The sequence below is a fragment of the Triticum dicoccoides genome, chromosome 2B, assembly GCF_002162155.2.
Source record: "Triticum dicoccoides isolate Atlit2015 ecotype Zavitan chromosome 2B, WEW_v2.0, whole genome shotgun sequence".
Classification (NCBI taxonomy): Eukaryota; Viridiplantae; Streptophyta; class Magnoliopsida; order Poales; family Poaceae; genus Triticum; species Triticum dicoccoides.
The window spans coordinates 207,713,173-207,725,830 of NC_041383.1; the positions used below are offsets into that span (position 1 = coordinate 207,713,173).

The 12,658-nt window shown below is 49.4% G+C and overlaps 2 protein-coding genes across 2 annotated transcripts; both read right to left on the reverse strand.

The window, feature by feature from the left end:
- Window positions 1-3,648: 3,648 nt before the first annotated feature.
- LOC119363113 (EID1-like F-box protein 2) lies at window positions 3,649-6,469 on the reverse strand. The gene is made up of 3 exons (XM_037628422.1): window positions 6,209-6,469; window positions 5,146-5,979; window positions 3,649-4,018 (listed from the first exon to the last, which is right to left on the reverse strand). The coding sequence occupies exon 2, from the start codon at window positions 5,910-5,912 to the stop codon at window positions 5,166-5,168; it is 747 nt and encodes a 248-aa protein (XP_037484319.1). The 5' UTR covers window positions 5,913-5,979; window positions 6,209-6,469; the 3' UTR covers window positions 3,649-4,018; window positions 5,146-5,165.
- A 1,390-nt stretch (window positions 6,470-7,859) lies between these two features.
- Window positions 7,860-9,028, reverse strand: LOC119360788 (vegetative cell wall protein gp1-like). The gene is made up of 3 exons (XM_037626285.1): window positions 8,398-9,028; window positions 8,228-8,281; window positions 7,860-8,101 (listed from the first exon to the last, which is right to left on the reverse strand). The coding sequence occupies exons 1-3, from the start codon at window positions 9,026-9,028 to the stop codon at window positions 8,094-8,096; spliced, it is 693 nt and encodes a 230-aa protein (XP_037482182.1). The 3' UTR covers window positions 7,860-8,093.
- Between the last annotated feature and the right edge of the window lie 3,630 nt (window positions 9,029-12,658).

Below are 12,658 nucleotides of genomic sequence, written 5' to 3' on the forward strand. Positions count from 1 at the left end.
TGAGGAGATTACGGTGGCCCTAGTGGCTTCTTGGGGAGCATTGTGCCTCCACACCGCTCTAACGGAGACGTACTTCCCCTTAAAAGGAAGGAACTTCGGTAACACATCCTCGTCTCCACCGGCTCCACTCTTGGTTATCTTATCCCTTTACTTTTGCAAGCTTACTTGTGCTATGTCCATTGCTTGTTTGTGTGCTCATTGTCTTTGCATCATATAGGTTGTCCACGTAGTTGCACATCTAGACAACCTATTTCATTGCAAGGTTTAAATTGTTAAAGAAAAGTCTAAAAATTGTTAGTTGCCTATTCACCCCCCCTCTAGTCAACCATATCGATCCTTTCAAGTGTCTCGGGGGCTACTGCATTGCCTGTCCAATGCAGAAAATTTTAAGTGTAATACAGTCTCCGAGGAGATTTTGATCCTCAGGTTGGTCGGCCGCACCCAACCTGAGTCTTGAGGACTGAGCACGCCGCTTGTTGTGTCCCGAAGTATTCTGCCGAGCTAGGACTTGATCCTCAGACCGATTTTGCAAATCAACCTGAGTCTCAGCGGCTACCGGGATCAGCGGTCGTATGTCATCCTTCATGTGCATCTCAGGTTTTAGACCGATACCCACCTTGAGGGCTACTAGCTATGTATCTCGGCAGAGGATAAATTGCATCAATCAAAACTATTGACAAAAATCGTCCCACATTAGGGGTGGTGCACCACCTCGGAAGTAGTCCGGCATAAAGCTCGGGCACTAGTGGCTGGCTCCATAGAGGGCATTTCCGGCATTAAGCTCGGCTAAACTCCTTCAAAATTCTTTGAACCAAGGTGATTTACGACACCTCGGATACAGTCCGGCGTTGGAGCTCGGATACATAGTCCGGCGTTGAAGCTCGGATACAGTCCGGCGTTGGAGCTCGAACGCAAGAGGACGTTGCCGCCCGGGAACAACTTCAAACCCGAAGTGTGGCATAAAAATAACAAGGCATTGATAAAGGCCAGAAACTTAAAGGGGCTCCTCGGATACCCGACGTGTAAACTCGTCGAATGCATTTCGGCGATCCTCAAGATAGAAGATGAGAAGATTTGTTGAACCAGTTTTCAAGACCGGCAACCGAAGATGAAGAACAGTTCGGAAGAATCGAGGAGCGTCCCTAACTTGAAGACCGGTTCAAGGGGCTACTGACGGTGTCCTGGACTAGGGGGTACTCAACGCGTCGTCTCCCGATCAGTTGGATTGGGCCGAGGACCCCCATGGCCGTATACTCATGGGCCAGTCCGGACAGCTGCCGCATACAAGGAAGAATCCACAAGACTTGGCGATCAAGACAAGGACTCCTCCCCCACCGGCGTATTCGGCTAGGACTCTTGTTATCCCAGGCCTCTGGTGCATTATATAAACCGGGGTCAGGCTAGTCGATAGAGATATACAACAACAATCATACCATAGGCTAGCTTCTAGGGTTTAGCCTCTCTGATCTCGCGGTAGATCAACTCTTGTACTACCCATATCATCAATATTAATCAAGCAGGAGTAGGGTTTTACCTCCATCGAGAGGGCCCGAACCTGGGTAAACATTGTGTCCCTTGCCTCCTGTTACCATTGATCCTAAGACGCACTGCTTGGGACCCCCTACCCGAGATCCGCCGGTTTTGACACCGACAAAGATACTTTCCTAACTGTGATTTTATGCAGGCAACAACACCCAAATCTTCATCTGCTATATGGAGGGCTATTGTTGCTGGTCGCGAAGCTCTGAATGTTGGCATGATAAAATGCATCGGTGACGGCGTATCCACCTCCGTATGGGAGGACCGATGGATCCCGTCGAGTGCCACCATGAAACCATTATTCCGGCCACCGGCTTCTGTGATTTCAGCGGTCAGTGAACTGATCGGCGAGGATAATTGGTCCTGGAAACATGATCTTGTCCACGCAAATTTCATTGCGCCGGACGCGGAGGCTATACTGAACATCCCACTCCGGCAGGGAGGTGGAGATGATTTCTTTGCTTGGGCACATGAGAGGAACGGTATCTACTCTGTTAAATCAGCCTATCGAGCTCTAATGAATCAAAAAGAGCGCTTAGCTCTAGAAGAGGGGCAGATAGCGACGCCATCAGTGAACGAACAACAAATGTGGAGCCAACTATGGAAACTCAAAGTTGTGCCAAAAGTAAGGGTGTTTTGGTGGAGGGTACTTAAAGGAATCATCCCCGACGAGTGCACTCTCCATCACCGACACATCAAAGATACAAGCTTATGCAAGCTTTGCCTTGCTATGGACGAAGACTTGATGCATGCACTTGTGCACTGTTCTCATGCGAGGCATTTCTGGGAGGAGGCAAGGCTGCTATTTGAGATCAGTTTACCTCGACTCCACCCTAGCACCTGGGCGCGCGACATCCTTTGTGACTCAAGATTCACATACAAGGATTACGCTACGATTATCACAGTCATGTGGGCCATTTGGATGTCTCACAACAGAAGGACACATGACCAAGAGTTTATTGATCCGGTTAGCTCGGTACGTCGCATCCGCGAAGACCTAGCTTTGCTAGATATCCCCCGTCAAAGCTTTATACCACTGTCAGGGCATGGATGGCTGCCCCCTAAAGCTTCTTATGTCAAAATCAACACGGATGCAGCAATCTGGTTTGATTCTGGTACCGCTGGACTGGGGGGTGTTGCTCGCTCCTCCTCGGCCTTCCTGGGTGCATGGTGCAAACCCCAACTGGGGACAACAGACCCTTTCATTGCTGAAGTGCTCGCGATGCGCGAGGGTGTCATCCTTGCCAAGCTTCGAGGCTTTTTGCACGTGCAACTGGAATCCGACTGTCTTGAGGCAGTAAACCTCTGGAACCTTGGCTACATCGATCGTTCGATAGTAGCACCAATTTTTGCAGAAATTAGAGAGCTCTCTGCTAGCTTTTTGTCTTTCAATATTTCTCATGTAATAAGAACCACTAACGGTCCTGCACACCTATGTGCTAAGCATGCATGCACGCTTAATGTGACTGAAAGCTGGTTGGACTTCACCCCTAGCTTCCTGATCAGCAACCTTCTGGCTGACTGCCCAGCGAATGCCTTTACTTAATAAAGCTCTCTCAAGTTCCCCGCAAAAAAAAAAACAATGATCGCGGTATGGCCGTCTTGTCGGTGTAGCGTCGGATGTGATGTCGCGGTATATGGCCGTCTTGTTGGTGTCGCGTCGGATGTGATGTCACGGTTGACTTCGCGTAGCAGGCCGGCTGAAGCAGCCGGACAAGGACCCGGCCGAGCGGCCGGGTTGAGGGACTTGGCCGGGTTGAGCAACTCGGCCAAGTGCGAGCCGGATTGAGGGACATTGCTGGCCCCGATGTTTTTGAAGCGTCGTTCGCCGTCTTGGGCCTACCGGGGGTCATCCCCCCGTCAGTGGACAACATAAAGAATCAAGATACTTTGAAAATGATAAACAGGCTCTAGCATAAGCAACAGTACAGATCGATAAGTAAAGAGTGCTAAACAAATCTCAATAACATCACACCAGTCATGCAGTTGGAAATAGCATCAACCCATGCACCTGTTCATCAGACAAGTTTTGTCCAAATCGAAGGACCTATAGGTTGACTCCTTCCGTCCCCAAATTTCTATAGCAGCAGGACACGAATCAAGTCGGTAGAAACAAAACAATACAGTTAGGAACAGCACATGAATATATGAGGTCCAATATGGGCACCAATTTTACAACTCGGTCTCATCACGCCTTGCTACATATGCTGTGCACATGTAGGACAAGACGAAAGGTCGGCATGGTCATTACAATGACGAGAACAACAGAGAATCGATCAACAAACAGAGAAGAGACCACAGAGAAACAGCATTTTCATCTGATGCACCAGTACGGACAACACAGCGGTTAGATGCAAAGCTAGCTGCACGTTCTTGTTGCCTTGCAGTTTTGCCGCGCCCATGCCTGCCTTCTCGCTGTTAGACACAACCAAGATTCAGAAGCAATATGCCACAAGCCCCAGGACTCCATCTCGCAAACCTGTCACCAACAACGGCTATATTAAGAACATATTTCTTCACTTCAAAATAAACATATTTTCCAGTCCAAAATGGGAGCCAATTGTGGTCTTGGTTGAACGGCCTGCTCTGGTTGAACAGACTCTTGCAATTATGTTCAGCATAAAAAGATAGATGTTCTGGTTACTGATAGGTTGCACTATCATCACATAAGTAGGCTTAAATTTATGCTGCCTTATTCTAACTGGCAGTTTTATCGCCAAAATTTGTTTTATCAGCTAAAATATAGGTATACAAAGCTATGAGGTTGATACATAACACATTTATAGATACATAAGCAGTGACGTTTTCTCCCCAAAAATTTACAGAGAGAAACAAGAGGGACAGGCAGCTGGAAAACATGGCTGGTCTAAGAATAAACGGTTAGTATGCTTGTGGATTTAACAGAAACATGGGCAAATGAAATTCTGTGATTCACAAATTTAGTTACAGCCATGATCCTGGCTTCATTTATATGCAGTAAGATTAGTAGATAAGGGGTAGAGCCGGCCTGGTGAGCTTTCTTACTGATATAAACATAACCACTGATCGTTGTTTGAACAGTGTGTCAAAAAAGATGATGTAAATGTATGAGACCAAATTCAAATATTAATTTCTCTGAAACTTTCCAGACATGAAATTTTGTACAGAATCTAAAAGAAGCATTTTTACACAATGTTCCAGCAACTGCTTGCTGATTCTTTTGGGGTTTCAGGATGTAAATATCATGTGCTGGGTAAACCACACGTATGCAAGATTAAAATAAAACTGAACTAGCCATGTAGCACCTTGATGTACACAATACAAATTGAACACTGTTAATTATATCACTGTTCATTCAAATTGTCAGCCCATAGAAACTGGTCTTCGTAAAGAGATTGAAGAGTTAATCTGCCGGCATGACCAAACAATGGATATGCAGCTTGAGTTTCAGTTTGCATCTTCATAAATTAAAAGCTATCAGTCTGTATACCAACAGATATCATAAAGAAATCTATCTGATTATCTTCACAAGTAAGCAATAGAAAATCAACCTTTGAAGATAAAGCTAAGCTGCACTTTGGAAATTAAACTAATGACAGGAACCAAGAAAACATAGCATATCATCACCTGATCAATGTTCCTGATGATTACTCCTCCGGTGCCTCCTCAGAATCCGAGAGAGGTAACAGGGTTCCCAATCCAATGACATGTCCATTCAGGCATACAAAGTACTCCACGGAATCATCGTAAGCACCCAGCCTGGCGGAAGCACTAGCCGGCATCATATCAGCATGCAGCATGTTCCATAGCTTAGCCTTGCAATAGGGGCAAACCTCCGTTGGATGGAACCTAGCCTGCTTCTCAATCAGGATCTTCTTGACCCTTGAAGTGGCAAACGACTTGAAGATGCCACGGAAAAAACCCAGGTCGCCTTCTTCCCCCTGGTCGAGATGTTCGCACGGATCGGACACATACAAGACATCCATCCTACACTGCAGAGGCAGGAAGCTCTTGCCTGCGGTCCTTGAAAAGCGCGTCCTGAACACAAAGTGGCCGGGGACATGGATGTTTCCGAACAAGCCCCCCTTTGTGCAGCCATTGCAGTAGATCAGCAGCTTTCCGAGCGCCTTCCAGTTGCCGTCGACAATGTGGCTGCCGTCGGAATGCAGATCTAGCATCATCTTGGGCGCCCTGGCATGGCAGAACTCCTTCCACAGCACCTGCTTGGCGACCTCGTCGAACCACTTGCAGACGCAGGAGAGGTTGGCGATCAGCCTGGGGTTCCAGTTCATGTGGCGGAAGACAAGGAACAGCGCGTCCTCGCTGAGGTGGCCCTTGGTGCAGGAGCAGGAAGCCGAGTGCGTGCAGCGGTGCTGCTTCACCACCAGCACCATTTCCGGCAGCCAAAATCACTCCAGTATCGACCGACGCCTACCTCCCCATGCGACCCCGCCTCTTTTCCTGCTTGGATTTAGCAATTCAGTCACATGAAGAGCATTCCATTCAATCGCTACTTACTTACTAACTGCTATAACAGATCAGATAGAGGTTAATCCGCCCTCGGCAGCTACGAGACAGCTAACCGCTCCGGCACCGGGGGACGGATCTAGGTGATGCGCGGGGCGCACACCCGAAATTTCTCGAAGCTAATCCCGATGAGGTGATCATCGGATGACTAGAAAGCTCATACCTCGAAAGCTACCGCCCAAGGCCGCGGACGGGGTGGGAACAGCAGGGACGCGACGGGGTAGAACGGGGACGGCGACGGCGGCCGCGGCGGCGGGGAGCGCGAGAGCCGTCGGCGGCGGCGCCGAGCTACGGCGCGGCGGTAGGTCTGGGGGTCGGCGGTGGCGGAGCGAGTGAGATATTTTTAGAGCCGCATTGGGTGGGATTGGAGGTCGGGTAGGGCAGGAGCTTGAGAGCGGCGTGCGGAAGGAAGGGATCGGGGATGAAGAGGAAAGGGACGGGGGAGGGCGGAGGGGAGAAAAAGTCTGGCGGCTGCGGGGGAGTGGAGACTGGCTTTCGACGGCCCGGATCGTTCGGCCGGTGGATGGAGGGCTGAGATTGGACCGACCCGAGAGGAAGCAGACGATTTTCGTGTGGTCATTCGGGGATGGATGAGTTCTTGCATGTTTTCTTTCGCCGTTTTCATCAATTTTTATTAATTTCTGCAGGGGGTTCATTTATTTACTTTTATTAGCTTGGTAATTTCCACACTCATAAAAACAGCTTAGTGGTTTTTCCTCGATATCATCCGACTCCCAGATATAGCTTCATCAGCCCGTGAACAATTTTCTTTAACTACATTCACGCTACTATCCCAAACTCTATCCCTAAAGATAAATCCGCATTAAGTAGGAATATAATGAAGCACACGTCTTTGATAAGAAATAGCCACGGTATTAGGGCATGCCTTACGCGTGGCGCTAACAGCTACGATAGGATAGATCCCGTACACCATCCATTGGATTATGGAGTCAGGCACGACATCGATGCAGGATAAGGCGGTGGGTGCTTGGCCCTTTCTCAAACCGTTTGATGCAACGGGCGCTGATTTTTTGGGCTATCGGTGCCTTAATTAACCACTAACGTCGAGGGAGGGGGTGTTACACATACTCTTAATATAACCAAGTGAAACGCATACAGAGCATTGCAGTGGATTTTTGGAGAAATCCTAACAAATCATTCTATCTCGAGTGCGTCTCATTTTCAAACTCAAACCATTGCAAATTCCATTGCTCTTGTAGTACTCTATTCCACAGAATTCACCATACGGCAACCGCACCTAGAAACCCCGCCGCAGCGGCCGACAGAATCAAGAATGCGCACGCGTTGGCACAGGAGACACCGTGGCAGGCTGCTCGCTGCGGTTGATGAAATCCTATCAGCCAAGTGGACGGCAGGTGCCCACTTGTCTCTCCAAGTGGCCAACTCGGCAACTGGCAACCGCAACCGTACCGCGTCCGTCAATCGCTTTCGCTCGCGCGCTGCGTTGCTCGCCACCATCGTCGCCCGCTTGCACGCTCCCAGCAAGAGACCCGGCAGGCTATGCTGGCCTGGTAAAAAGCCCACGTATCATAGCGGGCCTCATCGAGGAACAGCACACAACACACGTGGGCTCTAGCATCCACCTCAAAGAAAAGAAAAAAAAACATGGGCTCTAGCACCTCACAGTGCGTTCGTAGCCTGCAATGCAGAGAGAGAAAAAATACGCGCGTACCCTGCAGATTCACAAGCTCCTGAAACTGAAAGAGGAAGAAATGATTTGAATCAAGAGCTGATCCAACACGCAGGGGCACCCGTAAAGCACATGCATATAGACACTTCCGAATTCGCGATGCACGTATGGACTAATATTGATCACCGCATATATACAGTGATGAAAAGAAAAGAATTCTCCTACAGAATAGGTACTTTGTAGATCTAAATCGCCAGCACACAACATAGTATAAAACACTAACCTAAGATAAATATATCTTATCCCTAACTATATCGAAACTAGTGGAGTATGTGGTTGACAACTAATTCATCATCTTGATCGGACTTCATATCGATGGATCATCTTGCTTCTACAGTCATGGCTCTGCAAAGGATAGAGAGAAAAAAAAAACACGTGTCAGACTGTGGATCATACGACAAATTAACACTAGCTAGCATGGCCAAATTATTATTTAGTGAAGGCAGAATTTCCGAAGGAAACGGTAGTTACTTGGAGATGGGGCTGCTGGAGCGGTAGGAGGGTCCAGTGGTGGCACCGGCGCCGCTGTCATAACATCGACAAAAATTCAATCTTCCTCCGGTCATGCAGGTAATTCACAAAATAACAATGCCAAAAATAGAAACATAATACAGTAGTGAAGATCGGCTATGATGACTTACTGGCGCACTGTGCAAGCGTCTGCATTGGCAGCGGGACGGCGCAGTTTCCCGGGAGGGACATCATGCGCATGAAGTCCATGGGGGCGGGCATGATCTTGTTGATGTCGCCGTTCAGGCCGTGGCAGAGGCAGATGGGGGCGTTGTCCACCAGGGACTTGAAGGCGCCGCAGCACGCGGCCGGGGGCGTCGCCACGCTGGTGTTGGTCAGGTAGCCCATGCATGGCGTCAGTCCCATCAACGGCGTCAGGCACTCCGTGGGCTGGGACGGCGGGGTAGCGGGCGAGGCCGGGGCTGGTGGTGGGGTGGCCGGCGGTGGAGAAGCAGGGACGGATGGGGTTGGGTTGCTGATCACTGGGCTCGGCGGCGGCGGTGAAGCAGGGACGGATGGCGGTGGGTTGCTGATCACTGGGCTCGGTGGCGGCGGGGAAGCTGGGACAGACGGGACAGATGGGGGTGGGTTGCTGATCACCGGGGTCGGCGGCGGCGGTGGGGAAGCTGCGGGGGGAGGTGGCGATGGCTTAACAATCGGGGCGCACGCGGGCTTGACTCTGATGGCGGAAGACGGCTGCGCGGCCGCGAGCAGGACGGCCAAGGCGAGGAGCAGGGCGGCGGCGGGCTTGGATGGCGCCATCTCGTGCATGCGCTGCGCGGAGGTTTACGGTCGGCTACTGGGTTTGCGGTCTGTGGTGCGAAGAACCAACGGGGTGCATGACGGCCATTTTATAGGAGGGAATGGGGACGAGATAGGGCGTTTGAACAGCACTGGTCGATCGCATCAACATGGGACTCTTCGTTTTGTTTTGTGTCACTCTTATCTTAGTCGATCTTAGATACGGCGTTTGAACGGCATTGCCTGCATTAAAATGGAGGCGGCAACGGCAAAACCAGGTGTTGGAGCGAAGGACTCCTCCAGTTTACGGGATATAACAAGATATCACCCTGCCATTGCGGCTGCAGATAAATGGTTAAGAGTAAAAGTTCACGGGATATACCAGCATTTGAACTGAGACTTGCAAATCTGCTCAAAGTCGTCTGTTCGAACCTAAAGTCGGCGTGTGCTTGGGCCTCGATCGGGGGTGTTGGACGCTTACAACTCCCTTCTGGCATATCCGCTGAAAAATATGGTCACCAACCAAACACCCAGATCACCCAGATGAGGGAAAAGTCACGTTTAAACCTTCAGTATCAAACGTATTGATTGGGTCAGATCAAAGAGCAACAGGTGATCAAAACTTTCGAGCAAACTGTAAATTATGCATTCCTTAGCTTTTTCAATAGATAATTATCCTAGGTCAAAGATGTTGTTCTTGTTCATCATGCAGGTATATTGTTTCGGACCATTTACATCTGTGCCCCTAACTCAAACCCACTACTCAGATTTACCTCTAATCTCGAAGCATACTCAAATTTGCCCCTCTCTCGTTAAGTGACCTTACAGAAATGCCCTTCCGTTCTGTTTCTGTCCAGTCAAAGGGGTTTGACCATCAACGGGGCGTTTATTGGACATTTTGCCCCTGCCTCCATGTGTCACTTACATGTGGGATCCACTTAGAAAAATAAAAAACTCTTTCTCTCACCCTCTCTCTCACGCACTTACATGTGGGCCCCAAATAGTAAAAAGAAAAAAAAACTAGATAAGGACCGGTCAAACTAGATATCGGGCCCACATGTCATTGTCTTATTATTCATTTCTAAAATACATTGTTTTAATTAACAGTGGATTAGGCCGTGGGTTGCCGGCGGCAACCAAAATCATTGTCGGAGGCACGCCATAAGGCCGCGGGAAGGTCAACGGAGGTAGCCAGGTGATAGCCCTAGCTCTACAACGTCCTTGGATGGCTTCTTCAGGCCATATGGGCGCCAGAGCGAACGGCGGCGACCATTCGTGCGGCGGCTCTGGGCGGCGCAAGATGGGAAGCTACCATGCGAGGGGGAGGGAGAGGGTAACCGGATATGTGAGATTTCAGAGCTCACTATGAACACGATGGTGATGCCGCCGGGGTTCGAGGAAGACTGGAGCAAGGACTTCGACCATGGCGGCCATGGCGGGGCTCGGAGCTCGCGGGGAAGAAGGCCCGAGGTTATGGGTTTGTTTTGGAGGACGCCCAATTCTTCTATGGTACCTTAGGATCCAAGAGGAGAGGCAGAGATTGACCGGCGTACTTCAATGGCGGCGGTCCGAGGCCGGAGGCCGGGAAGATGCATCGTGGTGCTCAGTATTGGACGTCTCTGGTCCAATTCCTAGGCTGGTAGGCCAAGGGCATCTCATAAGAGCTTCCTGGCAAAGTGGTGGCCCTTCGGGTTGCCGTTGGCCATGTGCCCGCCAGACGACGGTGACAGGGTGCTCTCTAGCGTGCTTACGGGAGAGGGATAGAGGGCAGGAGATGGGAGAGGGAGAGCGCATGAAGAAACTCCATACTGATGTACTTTTGGAATCTCTTGATTATGAATCATTTGAGACATGTGAACCTTGCCTCATTTGAGACATCATTTGGACCTGTCGTGGAATAGTCACGGCAGATGTCCTAGCGAAAGGACTTAGTCATGGAGCCATCGCAACCAGGTTAGCTTAAAAGGGGTTAAACAGGACAAAACACATGAGTTTATACTGGTTCGGCCCCTTGCGGTGAAGGTAAAGGCCTAATCCAGTTGAGGTGGTATTGCTTATGTCTCGATTACCAGGGAGCGAATCCGCTTGACCTAGCTTTTGATCTGTTGTTTTTTGCCCTGAACCGCCGCCGGGTCGTCCCTTTATATACACAGGTTGACGCCCAGTGGCTCACGGAGTCCCGACCGGCTCATAGACAACGTGTCCGGCTTGGTGACTACCTATACATGCCTTACAATACAAGTCTTACACATATGGCGGTTTATTCTACGGGCCTTAAGTCGCCCTTGGGCCTTGGGCCCTTATCTTGAACCGCCATCTTCGATATCCGTGTGGGCTTCATATGATTAATCGCCATAGGTATAACCCGGCCCCTCCAGGGCGAGTCATACCTAACAGTTATATCTCCAACATTAGGCCCCATATTTATTTGAACTTGTTCATGTCAATCTTCAACATTTAGGAAAAATCCTCTCTTCTTCATTTGTGCGAGAATTCATAACCCGCCATGACATCATCTCCTGGAATTGCAATAACCCGCCATGATGTCACCTATCATTAATTCACACAATATCCAATATATCTCAACGGATCTTTATCTTAATAGCCGTCCCGAGAATCAAGGCGCCCGAGCAACTGGATAACCATGTTTTTTGGCCTCCTCGTTTTTTGTGCCCATCTGTTGCCTTTCCTTATAAATAGGGTTGAACGACCCCTTCTCATTCTCCCTCCTTTCCTTCGTCTTCCTCTTCTTGCGACTCTCCTGCCGCCGCGGAGCTCATCGTCAGCCTCATCATCGGCCGCTGCATCAACCTGATTCGGATCAGAAAACACCGGCACTCCACCGCAGTCTGATCTGCATCTGTAAGTTTTCCCCTTTCCATGCTCCAGACTGCTTTAGGGTTTCAGTAGTTCGTCGTGTTCTTCGTAGCTCTTCATAGTTCTCGTTTTGGATCCGAGCATACCTGTTAGGACGTGCGGAACCTGTTTCCCTTCCTTTTGATGTCTCAAAGCCTGCTTCGGAGATGCATAGATGTCCCCTTGTACTAGTTCTTCTGCTGCTGTACTGCTTTAGGTTTTTGATTTATTTTCTTTTTCACACAGCGCCAGATCCAAATTTATAATTGTAATATGTGAAACCTGTTTGTCTGGGACTTAGTAAAATTTTCTTCCTGATAAACCAACTTGGTCATGGGGGCTTATATCACCGGCTGTGGTTAAATTCAATGCTCAATAGATTTCTCCTTTGATAGACATCAAACTGCTCATGGCGGCTTACATAGTCTGCTGTAACTAGTCGTATACCATTAGGCCCCCTTTTAAGCCGCCATTCTGAATATATGTTGTAATACTTTCCCACCGGCTTAATTTTGAACCGGCAAACTTGTTCTTTTCCTTTTTAGGCTTCTTTCTTCGCGATGGCCCCAAAGACAACCACTTCCTGTAAATGGGTTCCTTCCATTGTCACTGAGGACACACTCCAAGACTTTGTGAAAACCGGCTATTTGCCAAAGAAGTCTGTCATGCATTACCGCGCTCCTACGCCGGCAGAGGAGAAACCTCAACCAAAAGATGATGAAGTCATTATATTTACCGATCACATGAACCGGGGCTTCTCACCGCCCGGCTCTAAATTCTTCCGGGATGTTCTGC

Excerpts from the sequence above, each read along its gene's own strand:
- LOC119363113 (XM_037628422.1), bottom strand. The coding sequence starts at position 5,912 with ATGGTGCTGGTGGTGAAGCAGCACCGCTGCACGCACTCGGCTTCCTGC.
- LOC119360788 (XM_037626285.1), bottom strand. The coding sequence starts at position 9,028 with ATGGCGCCATCCAAGCCCGCCGCCGCCCTGCTCCTCGCCTTGGCCGTC. Across the intron at positions 8,282-8,397 it reads GACGCTTGCACAGTGCGCCA|CGGCGCCGGTGCCACCACTG; the intron begins GTAAGTCATCAT and ends ATGTTATGACAG.